The sequence below is a fragment of the Gossypium hirsutum genome, chromosome A03 (assembly GCF_007990345.1).
Source record: "Gossypium hirsutum isolate 1008001.06 chromosome A03, Gossypium_hirsutum_v2.1, whole genome shotgun sequence".
Classification (NCBI taxonomy): domain Eukaryota; kingdom Viridiplantae; phylum Streptophyta; class Magnoliopsida; order Malvales; family Malvaceae; genus Gossypium; species Gossypium hirsutum.
Window position 1 is genome coordinate 99760991 of NC_053426.1, and position 25325 is coordinate 99786315.

Here is a 25325-nt window from a genome sequence, read left to right on the forward strand (position 1 = left end):
GACTTACGTGCTTCTCTCTCATGGAGTTGGTACTACTATCTTAGCTTACCAAATTCCCCGTCATGCCTGCCACTCTAGCATTGCTCATGCCATCACTTTTGTTTTGACTTTGGGCTCAATCAAATAGCTGTCAACTTTGGCTCCAGCTCCTGCACTTCTTCATCTAGTCTAAGTCAATTCTCGCATGCCTATCTAATTTGTGATGAACAAGACAACATTCAGGGACTCCAGCAGTTTTGTCTTCTCTCATTATATCACTATTGTGCCTATACAGTTTTGTCTTCTCTAACATATCATATGAAGGGTGAAAAGGAAAATAAGTGCTAGAAAAAATTTTCCCTCTTTTAAAATCCCACCGGATTCAACTTCAAAATAATCAAAACCCAATCCGAATACCAAAATGTTAGAAAACAAAAAGAAAAAAGAATCCATGCTTTTTAACCTTTACAGTAAAAGTATGAGGAGGGAGGAGTAAAAAACAATTTCAAGTTTCAAGAAAGGTTCAACCCAGCCCTGTGCTATCAGCTTATCAACATGTGGGGTGGGTTAAATGAAGTTTCTACTCTTAAGGAAATTTAATTATGGGGTAAGCTTGGGATCTGAACTTTAATTAGAGTAAGATAAAACACTGTTAAGACCCCACCATCCACTGACTTATGTCTGATGTCAACTTTTCATATAATGGTTACACTCACTAGCGTCCTTCAAACCACTTTTTTGGGATCCCACCGTCCTCATCATTCATACCAAGCAAAAAGGGTTCCTCTTACAACTTCAATTTAATGGACTTCATCATTCATCGTAAATAAATAAAAATTAAAAAGCCTCTCATAGAAAGAGCACCAGATTATTTGACCTCAAATTAAATACTTTTTTGTTCGTTTCTCTTTATTATTCTCTTCTGGTATACAGTGCTGGCAGAGGGAGAAGAAAAAGGCATCACTTTATCAACAATTGAATGTGTGCATTTCACAGGATGAAAGCAAATGTTTTTAAGATTAGGCACCACATGGAATTTTACCTCAAAGACGGAGTACATTGCCATTTGCCATAAAGTAAGAACATAAAGAAGCATAAATCACAGAAGTTGCATTGCACTTGCAGTTGCACTAGTAAAGAATCAAATTTCTTTGAAAGGAAAGTGAAAGTAAAAGCTAAAAAGGAAAGGGCTTTAAATAAAAAGATTCGTTGAATATATATTACTATGGTGAAGTACAAAAGGAACAGTAACTACCTTAGGTAACCTGAGCTCTACTATCAGTCCATGGCAAACCAACAGTAACTGAGGAAGAGCCTACTGTATCTGAAGATCTTAGGAATTTACCTTTCTTAGACGATTGCCAGATCTTGGATACAGAAAAGCTTTCACCTTTACTTGTAAAGTTAATCCTTTTTCCCTTAACATCACCATCATTTGATGAATTCCCAGTTTGTCCAATTCTTCCCTTCACAAGCTTCATACTAGCAGTACCATTGCCACCTCTAGAAGGGCAAAGAGCTACTTGCAACTTATCAGCAACCACATATTGGAATGACCCCATTGAGTAACATCTCCTTGCATCCAAATTACTGCTACTGGTCTCCCCTTCTCTTAATACACCTTCTCCACCTTCTATTTCTCCTCCACTTCCATCATTTGAACTTCTAAATTTGCCTAGTCTCACAGAAAACACCCTCTTTCCAATGTCACTCTCTGCGGGTTTTGGGCCAAGAGACACCCCACTTCCTCCATTGCTTGATAACATGTTTTCTTCCCTTGGATATTCCAAATCAAAAATTGGGTTTTCAATTGGAAGCCCAGGTGTGAAAAGGGTCCCTCTACAAAGAGGGCAAGTAGAGTTAGACATCAACCATGTGTCTATACAGTCTATATGGAAAGCATGACTACACATAGGAAGCAATCTCAACTTATCTTGTTCCAAGAATTCACAAAGACAAACCGCACAATCAAATGGCTCTTTCAACCCCATTATTTCCTTATATAGAAACACAGGTAGAGCATCTATGAAAGCTTGATCCAGACCCGAATCATGAAGATGGAAGAGTTGTTGCAACTGCCTTTGGAAAGCATCAGATCCTGACATTTCTGGGTATCTGTTGGATTCTGATACAGATGAGGGAGACCTATGCTTCATAAGAAATCTGACAAGCAAGTGAAGAAGGCCAGATATGAAAAATATAACAGCCAGAATAACAATGATGAACAAAACAGCAGGGCTTATTTTACTAGCTGAAGATGATGACGAAAGGGAGTTTGGCTGCTTTTGGTTATCATTACTGTAGGACAATGGAGGAGAGGAGAAAGAAGAAGAAGGAGGCGAAGAAAGTAGAGAGTGAGGATGGTAACTCAAACCACCATCTTTTAGCTTGATTTGAGATTGTATCCAAGACATTTTAGGAAATGGGCATGCTAAAAGCACCTGTTTCTTCAACTTTCTTGAACCAAAACTAACTACAGTCACCTATATGGAACCCGGGAAACTAAAATGAACAAGCAATGGGCACATTATTTCTTGCACCTCCAACAAAACCCCAGCTCAGTTCACCCAATGAGGTTTGGCAAAAATCTAATCTTAGACTGAAGATTTACAAGTAAGAGGATTGCTTAGGTAGAAGACTTGGTAATAATGAATAAAAAAACAGCGAACTAGCTCGTAATTGGTGTAACAAGAACAAGAACAAGAACAACAACAGGTACTCTTCTAAGTTTGTAACACTTGTAACCGAGTCAAGGTTTTAGTTGACCTACCTCAGGAATTAGAAACTCTGGCATTACGGAACCCCATATTTAATAAGTTGATCCGATGATTGTTGCAGTGAACACCATTTTAGTCCTGTTGGAGTTTCCAATTCCCTTCACATTTGCTATGTTTTAGAGAAGGATGGAGCGAAGGTGCGGCCGGTAAGCTTCTAAAAAAGTGAAAGGATTAGAGGACAAAAGTATCAAGGGCCGTTTTGTCATTTAGTCTGATTTGGGATTTTTGTTTTTTACTTTTCTTTAAGATATTTTAATCTACCCTTTAATCTCTGAATATTACGTAATTATGCTCTCTTGAATCCGCAATTTTGAAAAATCATTTAACAATATTGGTATTAGAGGTGATCATGGGTCGGGTCGGGTCGGGCCGGGTTCGGGCCGGGCCTATACAAATTTTTAGGCTCGTCTACTAGGCCCGGGCCTGGCCCGACTCGAAATATGAGCCTAAAATTTTTCCCAAGTCCGGTCCGAAATAAAATTATATAATAAATCAAATATATTTAAAAACATAAATCAAATATTAAAACAAATAAAAATAATACTAAAACAATTGTTAAAACAATACACAAATTAATAATATAATAAAAAATGGTTATATTAAAAATTTAAAATAATTAAAAATAAAATAAAAAAATATATATTAATATATAATTTGGGCCGGGTCGGGCCGGGCCCGAGCCAAAAAACTCTTACCCGAGGCCCGGCCCGTTTTCTAAACGGGCCTCGTTTTTTACCCAAGCCCATTTTTCGGGCCTATATTTTTACCCAAACCCTCCCATTTTTTGGGCAGGCCTTCGGGCCGCGCCGGGCATCCCAGCCCATGATCAACTCTAATTGGTATTAGGGATGACAAGAAAATGTTTTTACTTGCACTGATCCATAGATCCCTCGGGGATAGAGATCCATGGGCCTTGGCTCCTACTCTATTTTTTTTTATTTCTTTTTGTGCAAATTATATTTAAAATTATTAAATTATTAATAAATTTATATTTTGATCATTTAATTTTAAAAAGTTACAAAATGTTATTAAATTATTTGAAAGTTTTTATTTAAGTCACTAGATTATTAAATTGTTGATGTGTGGCATTCTTTGTTCACATCTTCTATGCCAATCGAAAGCTCTTTTTTCCCATCTCTTTTATAATTTAATTTTCTTTAAATGAAATAGCTTTAAACGACATGAACTTGCGAACCAAAATTTAAATAACCTTCTTCTTTGGTCTTCGACATTAATCGTTAGATCAACTTGGAACTAAGGTAGATTCTCCTACTCGTTTATGAGGACTGATTCACCATACTGATCGTCAATTAGAACTCACTAATTGGACTTTTTTTATATAAAAAACTTAAAACCCAGTGAGTAAATAAAAATATTTGAATAGTTCAATGACCATTTTGTAACTTTTTTTGAAGTTGAGTGATCAAAACATAAACTTACTAATAATTTAGTGACCTTGGTGTAGTTTACCCTTAAAATTAATATAAGATTTTTACACAAATTTTACTTTTGACCCCAACAATTTATAGTTTTATCTCAACTCTTCTAATAAAAGATTCTTGTGTTAATATTGATCCAACTTTTATACCTTCTATGTTGACCTTGATCTGGCTCAATTATATTTAAAAATTTAAAATTCAAAATTGACCTCCCAAAAAAAAATTACTCAGTTTCAACTCATTCGACCTAGAGATATTCAATAATTCTTGTTGAGACAAGGTGTGTTGCAATGTGTAACACCTTAGTTTTGGTGGGTTTAAAGTTTTGGCGCATAGCAGTAAAAAGTTTTTCTGGCGTATACATGTGGATGTATAGTAACCGCCACAAGAGTAAGTACGAATTTAATTTCCTAATATTCTGCCATATATTAAGGAGAAGTCCGTATTAAGTGGTTAAGAGTATACAATAGCCCGCTCGACGAGGTCCTAGTATCCAATTATTGTTTAATGAGATAACAACCTGATGGAGAGATGATTTTGAAAGGAGTGCTCGCCTAAGGCATAGTATGCCATGTTATTATAGTAACAATGCTAGTTGTATTATGATATAGTAATTAGGACCCCTCTGGTTAGGTTAACCAGGTATTGTCCATATTGGATTCTTATTTATATTTGTATTTACAACTATAGACCATTAATGAAAATATTTTGAAAGAGTGACACATGTCAAGTTTCCATTGGAACGTGGGTCCTATCTGTAAATAAATATTAGTTAAATGGGCTAGAGAGATGGAGATGTTTTATCTTCTTCTTTCCTTTGACAATGTTGTTGTGGCTTTCTTTAGAAGCCGTCTAGGGTTTGCTACCCTTGGGCTGGAACTAAATATCAAATCTAAAATAGAAGATTACTTTGTATTCCAATGAGTATTTCAGTTATGTAGGTGGAATTCTGAAGAATAAGTTGTTAATTTTGGTTGAACGTTAAGATTAAAGAAAAACGGGCTTTGTTGTAACAGCCCGATTTTGGGCCTAGTTGGAACAGTGGTTTTGGAACCACTATTCTGGAGCCAGGGAAATTATTTATAATGTTATTTTATGTGTTATAGCATGATTATGTGAGTGCATGAAAATTTTGGTGAAATAATTTTAGCGATTCCATGCTTAATTGCGAAAAAGGGCTAAATCGCATAAAGGACAAAAGTTTTGTTTTGCTAGCTAAATATGTTAAATAGCTAGAGAACCAAAATTTGGGATGTTCAAAGTGAAAATAGACCCTAAAAAATATGCTTGGCCAGCCATAAAGAGAAAGAAAGTAGAAAAGTCAAAATTTGGTGTGGTTGGTGACTTAATTTTGACTAGAAATAAAATAAAATAAAACAAAAGGTATCATCTTTTTATCTTTCTTCTTCCCCACCAAAAATGGCAACAAACAAGGGGGTTTTAAGAGCTTAAGCTTTCAGCCACTTAGTTTTCCTGCAAGTAAGTGATTTTGATGACATTTCTTGATGATTTCTACACTTTTGGGACCCTTGTAGCATGAGCTAGCTAATGTGGGGGCTATTTTACAAAATGGTTGAAAGTATAGGGTTTTTCCATGAGAGCACTTATGTTTTTTTCTGAATTTTTATGGAAGAAAATGAGTCTTGGTTGTGTAATAAACAACTTTCGTGAAAGAAGTTTGCATGGAAACACCTAAAAAGGGCTATTTTGTAAAGTTGTAAAATAAGTTGTAAATGTGTGAAATAATTAAAATTGTGAGTTTCTATAGTTATAAAAAGAATTCGGATAGGCTTGGTAAAGGAGGAAATTCAATAAAAATCAATTTACGAGCCTAAGGGCAAAATCGTAATTTTTATAAAGTCTAAGGACAAAACGATCATCTTGCCAAATTGTGAATTATAGAATGTTTTAATTAATGTAATAATTAATGAGTGAATTTAATCATGTTAGATCAAGAAAATCAAGATTTGGGCTTAAATCGAAAAGTACGAGGTAATGGACTAAAATGGAGTAATTAGCTGAAATTGCATTCGAGGTAAGTGTGTATGACTAAATAAGCATGTTATCCATATTATTGTTAATATACTTGAAATCTATTTTGTTATAATTTTATTGAATTATATGTTGATGGAGTTATGTATGAGAAAGTGATGCCAAAAGTTAATAACACTCACGTGATGATAGAATACATTATAAATTTGATGGAGTATGATATTCCATTGAAATGAGTAAGTTGTACGTAAATAATGAAAATATAATGTTACCATGTATTGTACAATTAGTATGGTCTGAATTGTTGACTTGCGTTGTGAATGTAAATTATGAGAATTTACGTAGCAATAACTCCTAGTTGAACCTTAGGAATAGATTGTGATATTCATGCCATGACATTGGGTGATATGTGTGCTAGTGTAAGACATGTCTGGGACATGCATCGGCCACATTATGAGAGGCAATGTAAGACATGTCTGGGACATGCATCGGGCTCGAGATATACAAGCCAGTGTAAGACATGTCTGGGACATGCATTGGCATTGAGACGAGAGCTAGTGTAAGACATGTCTGGGACATGCATCAGCCTCGAGATATACAAGCCAATGTAAGACCTGTATGGGACATGGCATCGGCTTTGATGTGCTACCCAGTGTAAGACCATGTCTGGGACATGGCGTCGGCATCTTATCCCATGTTTGGGGCTATTGAATATCCTATAGCATTTCAAATAGTTCAACGGGAGATTTATGGTATATATCGAAATGAGAGAACTTATGACCATATTGTAAGTGGTACAGGTACTTACATGAAATTGATGAGATGTGAATTCAATTCATGTTGTATGATTAATAAGGAATGAATATGAGTAAGTATATGAGCATGTTGAGTAACTCAGGTATGTATGCTAAACTCATGAGAAATGATTTCGGTTTATGATGTACATTTGGTGAGGATGTAAATAGGTAAGTCATGCCTATGAGAATGATTTTGTGATGACCTTGTGATTATAGGTCTATACTTATGACGTATAAACATGTATTTTTACCAATGTGGTGAAAATAAATTAATAAGGTGTAATAAACTTAGTATCATAAATTTACACTAAAACAATTTTGGACAGTAGCAGCAGTCTGACTTTGAAAATCCACCCAAAATTGTGGAAATTGAGTTAAAGGTTGAATAAAATATGAAATTAAAGATAATGAGTCTATTTTCACATATAAGAAACGGTGTAAGCAAAGGAGTTTCATACTATGAAATATTTAAATTGTTGTGAGACAGAGTCAAAATGATTTCGAAATCCCCTGTTCTGATTTGAGAAAATCATTGGAAATTGTAAAAAAATAATTATAGGTTATAATTTATATGCTTAGAATTCTTAATGAGTCTATTTTCAATAAAAATAGACGGAAATGTCATCCGAGTCCTGTATTATGAGATAATTAATTTTTAGCGAAGAGGGGTCGGAATAGTTAGATAGCAAAAAAGGGGTAACTTTAAGGAATAAACTGTACTTATTGGCTAGACCAAAAATTTTAAAAATTTTATGGTAAGAATATATGTGAGTCTACTTTCAGGAAAAATTAGTGGATCTTAATTTGGAGTTTTGTAGATCTAGATATAAATAATTTAGTAACTATGACTCGAGAAAATAGCTTGACTGGAACATAAGTAAAAATGCAAATAGGGTTGTATTACCTTGAAAAGCAAGTTGATAAATTGCTTATTATTTACATACGGTCTTACTAAGCTATAAAGCTTACCCTCTCCTTTCCATTTCTTTAGTATTGTTAGGTTAGCTCAAGGTTGGAGATCGTCAGAGGCATCATCACACTATCAAGCCATCATCTTTGGAGTATTGACATAAGTGTATTAAGCACCTTCAAGTGAGTGGCATGTATAGGGACTTATTTTTTATGATAGATGTTGTTATGATTAATCAAATGTATTGGCTTATATTGAATCATTGTATATAGCCATGAGATGTAGCTTATAATGATTGTGGCTTGTAAGCCTAGTTATTCATGATAAGTTCTAATGCTTGCGATGTGATGATGTTTTTATGCTTGTGGGACATGCATGATTGGTGTTAAGACATGTGTGTATGATAAATGCTTCATGACCAATCAAAATGGTTATAGCCATGAAGTAATTGTATGATATGGAAATAAGACGGTGATGATTGAACATGAATGCTTAATGTTTAAATAAGGTCACTTGACAAGGTCAATGAATATGGATTAATGTGTCTAGACTTGATATTATATGAGTATGTGAAACTTGTGAATGATAGCATGTTAAAGTTAAGAATACACCTTAGTGAAGTATCCTAAATCATTAAAATGATGCCATGATGTATAACTTTGATGTGTGTAAAGATGTGAGGGATTAATGGTAACAAAAGGCTTGGAAAATAGCCTAAGTGTTAGCCACACGGGTAGAAACATGACCGTGTGTCTCAGTCATATGGATGACACGGCCTAGCACAGGGGTGTGTGGTTTGGCCGTGTGGTTAAATTTTGTTTGTTGACGTCATAGTCAGAGAGTTACACGGCTTGAGGACACGGGCATGTCCTTGTGCCCACACGGGCGTGTGACCCTGTTTCATGGAAAGAAATTTTTTAAGTTTTCTAAAAACTTTCTAAGGTTCTCGGTTTAGTCTCTAACTACTTTCAATGCATGTTTAGGGCATCGTAGGCTTGTGTATGGGACATTATGCATGTGTATGAAAAGTTTTGAATTAAAAAGAAATTTTATGGCCCAATTTTTACATGTATGTGTATGTTTAAGTCCGGTAATGCCTCGTACCTTGTCCCGGTGTAAGACATGGGTAAGGGGTGTTACATTTGTAGGGGTTGTCCATGTTTAAGAAATACTTAAAGGTATGTGAATAGGTTTTGATGAAGTTTTTATGTTCCTTGAGCAGTGATTTCTAGTCAGATGGTTGGATCTGAAGTTTTGAACCACAATAGGTGCGAATTAGGTGAGCTTCTACACTGATCCTTTATATATATATTTTCATATTGAAATATATCTATATGAAATTAATTAAACGATAAATCTACAATCATGAATAGCATGGAAATCATACTTATACGAATAATGGGATGAAAGTATGTGTATGGGATATGAATTCTAGAGATTTCAAATTTGTGAAGGAATGGGATTGAGTTAAGATTAAGTTAAAGAATAAGTAGTCTGGTGTAATGTGAGTTCTTTCATGAGGACTCTTGTAAATCTTTTAGATAAGTCTTTTATAATCTAAGTTTCGGAAGAAATGAATGAGTGCATGAATGATCATTGAGGATAACATGAACATTTGATAAGAATTTGTGGAGTCTAAGTATGTGATGAATTGTGCATGAGTGTTGTGATATTTAATCACAAATAGGTATGTGTTTATTTGGAATGTATACTGTAAAATGTGATCTTGTTGATATGGTTGAAATATGAATTGAAGTATATTTTGATTAAAGAATTGAGTTAGTCAACTTGAATGTGAGTCACTACTCTGACTTTTACATGTAAATTGTGGGTATAAATGATTAAATAATGAAAAAAACTTGAGTATCGACTAGACGAGTAAAACATAAGAGAATTGTGCAAAGTAAAGTTATTACATGAAAAATTACAGGAATGAAAAGTAGAATGATGCATATGTAGGTAAGGTCTGATCAAGAAAAAATGATATAAATTGGACTTGTAATTTAATGAAAGGTTAGACGAGCCTGGGTGCATGAGTAATTGTGATGATGAATTATATCCATGAATGAATGAATGTTTGTTGAGTATAATATGTGTTTCTGACAGTGAATCTAATAAGTTTAGGTATACATCAAGTGTTGTATTAGTATTAAAACATTGAAGTATAGTTGTAACAGTATGTTTGAAATGTATGATGTAAGACGTGTGATATGTTGCTTGTTTGTTGGTAACCTAAGATGATTGTGTTAGTTTGTTTCAGAGTATGATGCAATTTTGGTTAAAAATCGAGCTTTAGCATTTGTTGTGGACTCAAAGATACTTGTGACACAAATTTAGCTTGGACTGCTAATCTATTGTTGTTTTAAAGGTTTAGCATGGACAAGTAACCTTACATGTATGGTACCCTTTGAAAAGGAATTATGAGTGACAATTTGTAACATCCCGAATTAGGGCTTACTCGGAATAGTGGTTTCGAGACCACAAATCTAAAGTAGAAATAATTATTTTATGATTATTAGGAAGTTTATGATATGATTGCATGCTTGTGTGAAAATTTCATGAAGAAATTTCATTGATAAAGTGTCCAATTTGACATTTAGGACTAAATTGCAAAAGTTACAAAATGTGAGTTCTAGAAGCCTTAAGCATGAAATTGCCATGGATTATTAATTAGAGGCTCTTAAATAGCAATTTGCTTAATTTCTATAATTATGGACAAAAATAGGCATGAATAGGAAAAATTTGAAAGAAAGGCCTTAAGGGCATTTTTGTCATTTGGTTAATAAATGAATAAAAAGGGAAAATAAAGCCAAAATTTGACCATCATCTCCAACCCTTGGCCGAAATTCTCAAGCTCTCCATAGCTAGGGTTTTGTCATCTTTCAAGCTTGACTGTAAGTACATCCTAGCCCCGTTTTTAATGCTCTTTAAATTTTTAAAGTCCTCGTAACTCGATTTACCTATTTCTACCATTATTTTGAAGTAGGGTTCATGTTTGAAATTTGAACCATGTATGACATGCATGTGTTTTGATGTTTAATGGAGGAATATGAATGTTTGCTGTTGATAAACATCTTTTACCAAGTGATTTCTAGTGAAAATGGCTAAAAAAGGACTTATTTGTAAAGTTTGTAAAATGGGTAGTTAGATGTATGATTTAATGAGAAATGTGGGCTTCTATGAGTATGTTATAAGTTCGGCTAGACTTGGATAATAAAGAAAATGACCACATTTCATTTTACGAGCCTAGGGATTAATTTGCAAATATGTAAAAGTTTAGGGGCAAAATTGTAATCTTTCCTAAATATAGTTTTTGGACTGATTGGAATAATGTGATGATTAAATGAGCTGAATTTGCTATTATTGATAAAGAAAAACGAAGTCCGGACCTAGACTAGGGAAAGAACAAGATTTTGGACTAAATCGAATTAATTGTCCATATTTTGTACCGAGGTAAGTTCATGTGTAAATAATGAAATGACATATCATGTTTGAATGTTTTATTGATGTATGAATATCTATGTTTAATTATTATGACAAGTGTATGAATGACTTTATTGTCTATGAGCATAACATTGTGAATGAGTTTGACGAATATGCGTTATCGAGAAAATCCCGTTTGAACCTTAGGGATAATGTAGGATACAATGTGACATGTCACTAGAAACTATGTGATTATGTCATGAGATTATGCGTATATGTGACTATGTGAATCCAGGTGCTAGTCTTGTACGTTCTACCGGTGGCTGGGTAGCCCGGCATATGTTGTGGGTACCTATCATTTTGTGTGAGTAGCCCAAGTAGTTACGTCCTGGCTGTTAGCTTGTGTGAGAAGGCCCGTGATTGGCTCGAGAGCGAGCAATGTGTGATTGTGATATGAGGTAGCATGTGGCTATGTTTGAAGCACTATGTACAAGTCTTCCGTGTATCCGATAGTATTTCGAGTGTTCATCGGGTAAACCAGTGAGTTATTTGACAAGTAAGTCAACGATGAGGAAATATGACAATGTGTTATGAGTTAGTATAGGTATGTACGAAGAACTCATATAAATGAGCTCGGTATGTGGTGAACTTTTGGTAAGATTGAAAATGTGTAAGTTATGTCTACAAATTTAAGTTATGCCTATGAATTTATGATGACACATATGTAAACTATGTTATGTCAATAGTATATATATATGATTATGTTGCTATTTATTTTCATGTGAACTTACTAAGCTTTATGCTTACTCCCTTCCCTTTTCTATTTTCTTATAGTATCGCCAAGCTAGCTCAGGGATTGAAGGACATCGAAGGCTCGAACACACTATCAACTGGACATTTGGGTATAGTTAGTCTCAACATTTTGAATATGGCATTTATAGGGACTTGATTTTTTTGTTATATGTCATATTGGTCTAGCCAAATATATTGGCTTATGGTAATATTTGATTCATTTTGTATATGGCCATGTAATATGGTTCATATTGATTATTTGGGTTGTAACCCTAATTAATTATGCATGTATGCAATGTGTTATGCTTGATGTGGTGGCTTGTGGGTGATATGTGTGATGAATGGCATATGTGATAAATGAATGAATCGTGGCTAATAAGTATGACCAAAGCTATGGTATAATTGAATAAATTGGAAGTAGGTTTACCATGATGAATCAATATCAAATTGGTGTGGAATGCTATATGAAAGCATGATGGTTTGGATAGGTGATATGTTGACATTACAAAGTCATGGATTAATCATGTTTATGAGTATTTGAGTGACTAAATATACTATGTTGCATGCCATAAAAAATGTATGAGTGACTGAGCATTTAAGGGTGACAAATGGCTTGGAAAATAGCCTCAAAATTGTCTACACGGGTAGACACACGGTCTGCCCCATTTGTGTGCGATTCGACTGTGTGTCCCCTGCACCTTAATTAATGGAAAACAGAATGCCCAGCAGCAAACACATGGGCAGAGACACGGACGTGTGTCTCTGCCGTGTAAAGGGCATGGCCTTAGGACATGGGCGTGTGCCCAACCGTGTGCCCAGGCCGTGTGAAGTCTTCACCTGATTTTGGAATTCAATTCGCCACACGGCCTGAGCACATAGGCATGTGACTTGGTCGTGTGACCCTATTTATGTTGATGACGTCATAAATAGAGAGTTACACGGGCTGAAGACACAGACGTGTCCCAAGCCGCACGGGCGTGTGTGACTACACGTCCTACCCACACGGGAGTGTGACCCTATTTCATGAAAATATTTCTAAAGTTTTTCTAAAATTCTCTGATTAGTCTCGAACTACTCTCAATGTATGTTTTGGGTCTCGTAGGCCTATATAAGGGACAATTTTCATATGTATGAATGAATTTATGTTGAACGAAATTTTATGGCCGGTTGTATATGTTTGTTGGTATTTAGGTCTGGTAATATCTCGTATCCTGTCCAGGTGTCGGACACAGGTAAGGGGTGTTACATTTAGTGGTATCAAAGCTATAGTTTAGTCGATTCTCGGACTAACGTCTCATGTGTACGAGTCTAGCTATATATGCCATACATATATTATGATAGTGTGACGACTCCTGATGATTTTGACATGTGATTTCATATGGTAAATGGATCCCGATAGACCAGTGGCAGATGATGTTAAAAGTAACACGCCTGCACCCACTGAAAAGGCAGAGCCGTTTGATAGTAGACCCCCTACAGTTAGTCTAGGGGAAGGAGGCAGGGAAGCCTTTCTCCATATGATGGATGCCTAGTATACGGAGTTTGTTCGAAAGAACCCGAACGCTCAACCCCCTCCACCCCCGCCTATTCCTTAGCCTATTCCTGTAGCACCCCAAGGTATAGGTTTTATGAGACTAAATAGACCTTTAGTGGACAAAATTCAAAAGCAAGGGGTCGAAGAATTTCGAGCTAGTAAAGATGATGACCCTAAGAGGGCAGAGTTTTGGCTCAAGAATACCATTAGGGTGTTTGATGAGTTATCATGCACACATAAGGAATACATGAAGTGTGTTGTGTCCCTCCTGAGAGACTCAGCTTATCAGTGGTGGAACACCCTCGTGTCGGTGGTACCAAGGGAAAGAATTAGCTGGGAATTCTTCCAAGAAGAATTCCGTGAGAAGTACATTAGGCAGAGATTTATTAATCAGAAAAGGAAGGAATTCCTCGAGTTAAAACAGGGCCGAATGACGGTAACGGAATATGAGCGTGAATTTGTGAGACTGAGCAAATACGCTCGAGAATGTGTATCGACTGAGGCCATCATGTGCAAAAGATTTGAAGATGGATTAAACGAAGACATTCGACTATTGGTGGTGTCCTTGAACTGAGAGAATTTGCTGTACTCGTAGAGAGAGCTTGTAAAGCCAAGGAATTGGCTAAAGAGAAGAGAAAAGCTGAGTTAGATTCTCGAGATTCGAATAAGAGATAGATGGGTAAATCATTTCAATCCTCAACTAAGAAACCGAGAGAGTTTTATACTTGATCGTGTAATAACCCAAAATTTATGGGCATCGTCCGTCTTAACAAAATGGGTTCGTAAATATTTATTAAGAGTAATTGTGAGTCTAGTAATGTGTCTAATTAAGTTTTAATTAGATGTATTTAGTTTAATTAAGAGAAATTAGGAAAAAAGGACTAATTGAGTAAAGGGTAAAAGTTTAATTATAGATTAAAAGAAAATAGTAGGGATCAAATGGGCAATTAAGCCTATTCTAATAAATGAGGCAACAAAGCATAAAATCTTTGATTTTTATGATTGTTTAATTATAAAATATATTATTATTATTATTTTATTATATTATAGATTAAATTAATTATATTATTATATTATGAAATAAATTAAGAAAAGACAAGTGTAAGGTAAAAATAAAATACAACTGTATTAATTTAAATGAGTACATTTGTATTATTTATATATAATTAGTAAAAAAATATTTTATTATTTGTTATTAATTAGTAAAATATTTTTATATGATAAATAAATTGAAATTATGATAAGTGGATGGTGATAATAAAATACAAATGTAAAATATATATGTGTACATTTGTAATATTTATGTTTTTTATTAAAAAATATTTAATAATAATTATTATTGATATTATATTATTAGATTAATGAATAAATTAATAAGTTGACAAATGTATGGTGATAATAAAGTACAAGTGTAATAAATCATATACATACAATTGTAAAATACATATTTATTTACTTATTATTTAAGAAATAATAATTATTATTAAGTTAATATAATAATATAATAAACTAAAGTAAAAATAAAAGATAAAACAAACAAAATAAAACATAAAAGGAAACAGAACCATTCGAAAATAGAGAAGGGAAAGCAGAAAAGGAAGAAAAAGGGGAAATAGGGAATTTGAATCTTGGAGTTTAATTGGTAAGCTTAATTAAGTCATTTTTTTTCTTAATTTTGATGTTTTAGAAGTTTAAAACAAGGTTTTGATAAAATTAAGTTGACAGTTTAGAAGTTTATAGGTTTTCAAGTATAATTTATGTTGGACAAAAAGATGAATTAGGGATTTAATTGAAAGAATTTCAAGTTAGAATTAATAAAGGGATTAAATTGTGAAGTAAGCTATAAGTTTTATGTTGTAGGGACTAAATTGAGGAAAATTCAAAATTAGTGAAATATGCTGAAAATTTAGTAGTTAAATTTGAGTTTGAATGAAATTTGAATATAAATAGAGTGTGAATTAAATTAGAAAAGTAGATAAATTTAGTTAGGACTAAATTGGAACTAAAATATAAATTGGATAGAAATTCAATTATTATTATAAATTAATGCTGTAATTTATGGTATAATTATTTTAATTTCCGTAGCTAACATAATACCGAAGACCTCGACAAAGAAAGGAAAGGAGAAAATTGACGAAGAGTAATTCAAGAATTACAGTTTGTATTTCTATAAACTGAACTTAACATTTAAATTGTTATTATTATTATATGTGTTTTTATTATTATATGTGTATGGAAAGATATTATGGTAAGTATTAATGTTTTGATATTGAATTGAATTTATATGAGTATGTAATTATTGTGAAATGGATATTGAAATGATTAATTATTGTGAATTGAGAAATAAATTGAATACCCTATTAACTGTATCGGACTGAGTCGGATATAATTGACATCTGTTCAATTTTTTTTCAGTTCGGTGTAATTTTTGACCTAACAAGAGCGGAATCGTGCTCTGTAGGATTTGAACCTATGACATTGGGTTTTGGAGACCCACGTTCTACCGAATTGAACTAAGAGCGCTTTCTTATCATAATAAATAAGAATGTAAAAAAGAGGATTCTTTTATTTTATAACCCTAAGACATCGCGCACAACTATACTATCATATATCATATATAATATGAGAAAACAATAGATTATGTGCCGTACTGGTGTGTTGGTTGGATCCATGTATCCGTCTAAGTCCGAGTTATATTAATAGGGGTAAATTATTGCACTGAATAACTGAATGACTGTATTACTGGACTGAATAACTGATTGTTATTGATTGTTTGATACACAATAACTGATTGTTATTGAATAACAATAAATAAATAATTGTTATTGAAAAATAATGATTGATACTGAGTTTGAACTAAAATAGAACACTAGATTGAAAGGTGAATATTTGAATAGTTATTGAATTTGAGTAGTGTTATATATGTATTTTATAATTATTAAAATGTTGGTTTATAGAAATATCACTGAGTGCATACTCAGCGTACAATTTGTTTCTGTGCACAGGTTAGGTACAAAAGTGACTAACGACTCAGCATCCAAGCCAATCCCGAATTCAAATACGTGGTGATGTACTTTTCTCTTTTGAAAATGACATGTACCTAGGTTGTAATTTGTTGTTGTTTTGATACATAAATATTAATGATAAATGATGGTAATGGTTGTTGCATACAATTACATATCTTAAACATAGTCTATATCATAGCTTTGGCCAATTTTGTTGAATGATAATTTAAATGAATCAATTAAACATCTTATGTTAGATTGTTATAAACATAAAAATGTTAGAACTTTATATTATTAGTTTGTTACAATTAGAGATGTATAAATTCATGAATTGATTTGTTTGGATTGGTCTTGATTTGAATTTGCAGGGAAGGTTAGATATTTATAAATGGGTTATATTGAGTTCGCATAAAAAAAATTTAGAGAATCCGAACAAGTCCCGAATCGATTCTAACGTGTGATTCGGACCTTGAGGGTCCATTAAAGGGACTTTATAATTAAATCAAGATATGTATGCCATTCATTTTGAATTAATTGTAAATTGTCCGATAGGTTTGGTAATGCTCCGTAACCCTGTTCTAGCAACGGTTTGGGGTTAGGGGGTGTTACAGATCGAGTGTTCCCGCTGGGTTTTTCCAACAAAAACCATGGAAAATAGTCTACGAGTTATAAGGCTAAAACCACTTCAATAGCGAGTGTGGGTAACACTCGACCTAATAGACCTGAGTGCCAACATTGTGGCAGACGTCACCCGGTGAATGCTGGATGAATAGCCAGACATTTTTCAAGTGTGGTTCACATGATCATTTTATCAAGGATTGTCCTGAGACGATTGAAAAGGAAAAATTTTAGAGTGCAAGATCGAGCAATGCCACTTCTAGAGGGAGACCACAGAAGAATCCGGGAAATGGAACGAGTAGTAAGAGTGCACCTAGGGAACCAGCTGTGAGACCCAAGGGTAGAGCACTTGTAAGGACTTATGCCATTGACGCTTGCGAAGAGGCTTCATGCCCTGATGTGATTACGGGTACTTTTTCTCTCTATGATACTTTTGTTGTTGCTTTGATTAATTCGGGATTTACCCATTCGTATGTATGTGTGAAATTGCTGTCTAGCATGAATATGCTCGTTGAGTCTACAAAATTTGTGATAAAAGTATCAAACCTCTAGGCAAGCATGTGATAGTTGACAAAGTATGTAAGAAGTGCCCTTTAATGATTAGAGGTCATTGTTTTTCGGCTAATCTCCTGCTTTTGCCGTTTGATGAATTTGATATAATACTTGGTATGGATTGGTTGACCATGCATGATGTAGTTGTAAACTGTGGAAGGAAAATGATTGAATTGAAATGTGAAAGTGGTGATATTCTTCAGGTTGAATCAGATGAACCGGATAGCTTGCATGTAGTGATTTCTTCTATGACTGCTTAGAGATGTATGAGAAAGGGTTATGAAGCTTATCTTGCCTTTGTGTTGAATACGAAGGAGTATGAGTTGAAATTTGAGTCAGTGCCGGTAGTATGTGAATATCTAGATGTATTTCCAGAAGAGTTGCCCAGATTGCCTCCAATTAGGGAAGTTGAGTTTGGCATTGAATTAGTTCCGGGTACTGCACCTATTTCGATTACTCTGTATAGGATGGCTCCGATGGAGTTAAAGGATTTAAAATTCTAGTTATAAGAGTTAACAAATAAAGGTTTCGCTAGACCTAGTTATTCTCCGTGGGGCACACTGGTGCTATTTGTAAAAAAGAAAGATGGTTCAATGAGATGGTGCATTGACTACCGACAGCTCAATAGGGTAACCATAATGAACAAGTACCCTTTACCAAGAATCGATGACTTATTTGACCAATTGAAGGGAGCCACAGTATTTTCAAAGATAGACTTGAGGTCCGGTTACTACTAGTTGAGAGTTAAAGATTTGGACGTACTAAAGACTGCATTTTGGACGAGGTATGGTCACTATGAATTTTTGGTTATGCCTTTTGGTTTAACGAATGCTCCCACGATATTTATGGATTTAATGAACCGTATTTTTTGACCATACTTAGATAAATTTGTAGTTGTTTTTATTGACGATATACTGATTTATTCCCGTGATGAGACCGAGCATGCCGAACACTTGAGAACAGTTTTGCAAACCTTGAGAGACAATCAGTTGTATGCTAAGTTTAGTAAAAGTGAGTTTTGGTTTCGAGAAGTCGAATTCTTAGGGCACATTGTTTCGGGTGATGGCATTCGAGTAGATCCAAGTAAGATTTCGGCTATTGTTGAATGGAAATCGCCGAGGAATGTGTCAGATGTTATAAGCTTACTAGGCTTAGCAGGTTACTACATACGGTTTGTTAAAGGATTTTCCATGATTGCTACCCTGATGACGAGATTGTTACAAAAGGATGTCAAGTTCGAATGGACGGAAAAATGTCAACAGAGTTTTGAGAAACTAAAGACATTATTGACTGAGGCTCCAATTTTAGTACAATTTGAATCGGGAAAAGAATTTCTGGTTTATAGTGATGCATCCTTGAATGGATTGGGTTGTGTGCTTATGCAAGAAAGCAAGGTGATAGCTTATGCCTCGAGGCAGCGGAAACCGCATGAGAAGAATTATCCGACATAGATTTGGAATTGGCTACCATTGTGTTTGCGTTGAAGATTTGGAGACATCATTTGTATGGTGAGAAATGTCGTGTATATACTAACCATAAAAGTCTAAAGTACTTGATGACTCAAAAGGATTTGAACCTATGACAATGGAGATGGCTAGAGTTGATAAAAGATTATGAGATAGTTATTGATTATCATCCGAGAAAGGCCAATGCGGTCGCTGATGCCTTGAGTAGGAAATCTTTGTTTGCATTGAAGGCTATGAACACTCAGCTGGCCTTATCAAATGATGGTTTGATTCTAGCTGAGTTAAGAGCTAGACTAATGTTTCTCCAAGAGATTTGTGAAGCTCAGCAGAGTGATAGTGATTTGCAAGCCAAAAGAGTCCAATGTGAATCGAGTATGGAATCAGATTTTTGGATTAGTTCTGATGGTTTCTTGATGTTCCGAGATAGGATTTGTATTCCTAAGAATACTGAGTTGATTTAGAAGATTTTGCTTGAGGCCCTTGTGGTCGTTTGTCTATGCATCCGAGTAGTACGAAAATGTACAATGACTTGAAGAAATTGTATTGGTGCTGTGTACGAAAAGAGATATTTTCGAGTTTGTTTCGAGATGCCTAATTTGTCAACAAGTGAAAGCTGAACACCAAGTACCTTTAGGCTTACTTCAGCCTGTGATGGTTCCCGAGTGGAAATGAAACTGTATTACTATGGATTTCGTGATGGGTTTGCCTTTGACACCAAGAAAACAAGATGCTGTATAGGTTGTTGTTGATCGATTGACAAAGTCAGCTCATTTTATACTGGTACGTATTTACTATTCAATTGATAAGTTATCCGAGTTGTATATTTCTGAAATAGTGAGGTTGCACGAAGTGCCTTTATCGATTATATCGGATAGAGATCCGAGACTCACTTCGTGATTTTGGAAGAAGTTTTAGGAGGCTTTAGGTACAAAGTTGAATTTTAGTACCACTTTCCATCCGTAAATCGATGGTCAGTCTGAGTGAATAATTCAAATTCTTGAAGATATGCTGTGGTGTTGTGTCCTTGAGTTCCAAGGTAATTGGGAGAAGTATTTACCGTTGGTAGAACTTGCCTACAACAACATTTTAAGTCGAGTTTGAAAATGGTGCCTTATGAGGCATTGTACAGGCATAAGTGCCAAATGCCTTTGTATTGGACTGAGCTCAGAGTGAAATAGATTCATGGAGTTGATTTAGTCGGAGAAACCAAAGAAAAAGTAAAGATAATAGTGATTGTTTGAAAGCCGTTTCGGATAGAAAGAGATCGTATGTGGATTTGAAACTGAAAGAGATTGAGTTTTAGATCGGTGATAAGGTATTTATGATGACATATATGTAAACTATGTTATGTCAATGGTATTTATATATATATATATGATTATGTTGCTATTTATTTGCATGTGAACTTACTAAGCTTTATACTTACTCCCCTCTCTTTTCCATTTTCTTATAGTATCGCCAAGCTAGCTCAGGGATCGAAGGACGTCGAAGGCTCAATCACACTATCAACTAGACATTTGGGTATAGTTAGTCTCAACATTTTGAGTATGGCATGTATAGGGACTTGGTCTTTTTGTTATATGTCATATTGGTCTAGCCAAATATATTAGCTTATGGTAATATTTGATTCATTTTTGGATATTGTAACACCCCTATAACTCGTATCCGTCGCCGGAGTGGGTTATGAAGTGTTACCAATTTAAAACACTACATTTGCACATTCACATTTACATAAGTTCATTAGCAATTATATGCATAGCCAAACACAATCAAAGATCGAAATTCAGACTTATACCGACATTCAAAAGTTGCCATATTCACATGGCTTATATACAACAACATCTCAAAATATCATTCACTTAAGTCTATTCTATACATGCCATACTAGCTCCAAAACATAATAGTACCAAAATGATAGATAGTGTGACGAGTTGCTGACGATCCCCTCCCGAGCAGGTGACTACAACAATCTAAAAAATAGAGAAACGTAACAAACGAAGTAAGCTTTCATAAGCTTAGTAAGTTTTAAACAATGCAAACAAATAAACTCAATCATACTTTGATCATTGAATTTCTCAAGAGGCTATTTTCTAGGTATATTGCCATGTGGCTGAATATACATAGCACATCATACACATTTAGCATTCTTATTTCACTTAATCTAAATTCATATAACATAAATAAATCAAATACTTTCACATACTTTCACACATTGACCGATTGTATCATGATCATAGATATAGTTATAACATTTATTCACATATGTATCACATTATACACTTATAATTCAATTCAAATCAAACTCACAAATAAATACATAATACGTACCTGGCCAACTTAACGTATTGAATGTATTCATTTGTCGTTCTAATACGAGGTATCTTAGTCTTAGACTTTTATCAAACCACCGGCATTTAGCCTACTAGGTTTTAAACCCGAATTCATCCACCGGCATTTCGCCTGCTAGGCTCGAAGCCCGATATCATTTCACCGACATTATAGCCTTCTAGGCTCGAAGCTCGAATAGGATCTCACCGGCATTATAGCCTATTAGGCTCAAAGGCCCGATATCATTTCACCAGAATTATAGCCTGCTAGGCTCAAAGGCCCGATTAGTACCGTACAGTATTCAAATCAACAAGTTTCATATAACACAATCACACCAAATTAGGTACTAGCATCATTCGAATATATCATCCTACATTTTATTCACTTTTATTTCATTTCATCATTCATACTTATCATTTGATAGTTTACACATAACATCTCACTCATATTCATCTAACACTTATCATTTGATCATAAAAGCATATCACATTTAACTTCCATATTATATTTGCCATTTGGCCATACACAAACATTACAAGTAATACTTAATTCTCATAATATGTCATGTCATTATTGAATATTATTTATGTTTAACTACTTAAAACTTACCTCGAATATTTTCTAACAGTCTCGGATCGGCTATTCAACTACTTTCTCTTTCCCCTGTCCAACCTTGGTTCTCTATGCTCTTGAGCTAATTCAAACAAATTTAACTTATTAAAGTCCCATCATGCTAGCTTATGGCCAAATATGACAAGAAATTTAATAGGTCATAAAGTTACTTTTAGCTCAAATACAAAATGGTCATACACATTTTTAATCACATTAAGCAATTTAATACAATTAATTTAATATTTCCTTATGTACACCTTTATGACCGAATACACATATCAAATAAGTAACTTACCTTAACACATAATGTGACAGCCCTAGTGTGACCCTAGTCGGAAAGTAGTTTCGGGACCACAAAACTGAGTCATAAAAATAATTAATTGATATATTCTATGCTTATTATGTGTGTACATGAGTATGTGGAAGTTTCATTCTCTAATTTTGCCAATTGCATGAGAAATTATTAAATAGGGATCAATATGAGACATGGTGAAATATGATAGGCTAATTTAAAATGGTCTATTAGTGCATGTACCAAAAAGGGTGGTTTTGCATGTCAATTTACCCAAAAGATGAAGAGTGGCCGGCCAAGGGGTGATGGTGCTCCACTTATTCTAATTTAATATGTTTTGTTTAGTTAACAAATGGCTTAAAATAATTATAATAAAATTGAATAAAAGAGAAAAAGGGAAGAGGAGTGTTCATCTTCTTCTCCATCTTGCCAAGGCCGAAACAAGGAAGAAAAATAAGGGGAACTTACCTAGAGCAAGTCGGCATTCATCTTTAGCTATAGAAGGTAAGCTTTGAATTTTTTGATTTGGATTTATAATATGCTAAGCTAAATTGTGGATGCACTCTTGGTAAAGTCAAGAAAGTTGAGATTTTTCATGGTGATTTGGGCAATATGCCGAATGACTAAGTCTTAGAATAGGGTAGAGATTTTGGATGAGTAGTTTAGAGGCTCCTTGTACATTCGGTCAAAAGGTGAGTTTATTGAGAATGTTAATTTCTTCCTCTATGATTATTTTCCTAGCATGTTAAATGGTTCTTGATAGGGCCGAATGAGTTATGGAAATTTTTATAAATGTATGAAGTTCAATGTGCAAAATTTTAGTCTTGATGTTATGGATAATTCGGTTGAGATATGGGGAGAGGGAGTTGTCATTTAGGTTAAGATCAAAGGGATGAGCAATAGGCATTAAAAGGTGAAATGTGTGAAACTTAAGGTGTAAAAACCTATATGTAATTACATAGGAAATGTTAAGGAACTAACATGGTATATTCGGCCATGTAGAGTACATCCTAGAGATATTATATTTAATTCCATACAATCGACTAAATGGGTGATTAGTAAGGGTGATTGCCGAATATACTAACATACATATGCATGTGTAATTGGATTGTAAATATTTAGCAAGGCGGTTAAACTAGTTGATTTATTGATTAAGCTTAAGGAGTTAAAGGAGGAGAATCGAGCAAAGGCAAAGAAAAGATCATCGAGTAGCCGAGTTGGAACCGTCTTACCCAACACAAGTAAGTCATTAAGCATATATTTTGTATTGATTTAAATGGTCATAATGTCTATGTAATTATGCTGAATGGAATAATAAATATATATATATACATGTATGCATGGGGTGATGAAAGCATTGAATGAAAAAGAAAGGAGGTGAGATGTATTGAGTTGTTGATTTCGGCACTAAGTGTGCGGGTGTAAACATTTATGATCATGAAATTGGCACTAAGTGTGCGGGTTCAAATTGTATAGCACTAAGTGTGCGGGTTCAAGTTGTATAGCACTAAGTGTCCGAGTTCGATTATATAACACTAAGTGTGCGGACTTACTATATGTTTTTGAATCACTATTGACACTAAGGGTGCGACCTTATTGAGTTGATCACGGACAGCGGAACGAGTAAGTGTCTTGAGTTTGTGGCTAATAGACGTTATGTTTATATTTGGAATTTTGCTTGGTAAGTATTGAACCTATGTGATAATTACACTTGAAGTCACGTACATAAGATTCATCGTGGAATAGAGGGAATGTCATTTAGTTGCATGAATGTAACGAGAATGAAATCATCCATGGAAAATGCCTCAAATATCATGTTGAGTAGCATATGAAATGTTGATGTAGTACTTGGTATGATATTGAACCGAAAGGTCTAAGGAACTATAGCATAGTTCGGTATGGGTGGAGAGAATTAACTCCTTTTCCTTTGTTTTCTCATGTGATAATTTATTAATGGATGATTATGTGACGCTTATGACTTACTGAGTTATGTACTCATTTGGTGTGCTTATTTGTTGCTTATTTAGGTTATTGATCCATTTTGTGTGCTCGTGACCGTCGTCAAAGTCATCACACCGGATTGCAACTTTTTGGGGTATCTTCTTCTTAGTTGGCCTAGGAGAACATTTCGGCATGTATAGGCTATTATGTTTTGTTGAACTTTGTTATGTAAACTTTAGCCATGCGAAAATGGCATAAATGTTAAGTTGGATTTTAGTCCTATGATTCTTCGTCATAAATCTTAGTAAAAATTGGTTTGATAATGTTGTCATGGCTGATTATTCTCGACGTTAAATTCATGATATGTATGATGAATTATTAGTTAGATTAAGGAAAAATCACAAAATATGCATAGTTTGCTTTAGTAACAGATGCTGGCAGCAGCAGTGATGTGAGGTTGAAAAATCACTAAAAATAGTAGGAATGGAATTAAATAAGGAATAAATTATTTAATCTAAGCTTGATGAGTCTATTTTCATATGGAAGATACGAAACGACCATATGAGCTGTATGTTAGGAGATAATTAAATTCTTGTGAAACAGGGCCAGAGCGATTTCTGGATCCCCTGTCCCGAATTTAGAAATTCACCATAAATTAATCAGAGATAATTAGAAGTCATGCATTATATGTATATATTCCCTTTTGAGTCTAGTCTCATTAGAAATAAACAGCATAAGTATTGAAGCTCTGTAAAGGGAGATATCTAAGTCGTAATGCACAAAGGTCAGAGTAGTCGAACCCAGGAACAGGGACGACTTTAACTAATAAACTGTACCAATTGGCCTGACCAAAAATTCTACAAAAATT

The 25325-nt window shown here is 34.3% G+C and overlaps 1 protein-coding gene and 1 non-coding gene across 3 annotated transcripts; both read right to left on the reverse strand.

Moving 5' to 3' along the window:
- Positions 1-1069: 1069 nt before the first annotated feature.
- On the reverse strand, positions 1070-2936 carry LOC107942722 (RING-H2 finger protein ATL47). 2 transcript variants are annotated; one of them, XM_016876444.2, is made up of 2 exons: positions 1909-2936; positions 1070-1818 (listed from the first exon to the last, which is right to left on the reverse strand). In XM_016876444.2, exons 1-2 carry the CDS (start codon positions 2391-2393, stop codon positions 1236-1238), a joined length of 1068 nt encoding a protein of 355 aa, XP_016731933.1. In that variant the 5' UTR covers positions 2394-2936; the 3' UTR covers positions 1070-1235. The 2 variants fall into 2 exon arrangements, with proteins under 2 accessions (XP_016731933.1, XP_016731932.1); XM_016876443.2 differs by having other exon boundaries at positions 1070-2932.
- Positions 2937-16092: 13156 nt separating this feature from the next.
- Positions 16093-16166, reverse strand: TRNAW-CCA (transfer RNA tryptophan (anticodon CCA)). Its single transcript has one exon. It is a non-coding gene; the product is annotated as a tRNA-Trp (tRNA).
- Between the last annotated feature and the right edge of the window lie 9159 nt (positions 16167-25325).

What these genes read in the sequence shown, in the direction of transcription:
- LOC107942722 (XM_016876443.2), bottom strand. Translation starts at nt 2,393, where the DNA reads ATGTCTTGGATACAATCTCAAATCAAGCTAAAAGATGGTGGTTTGAGT.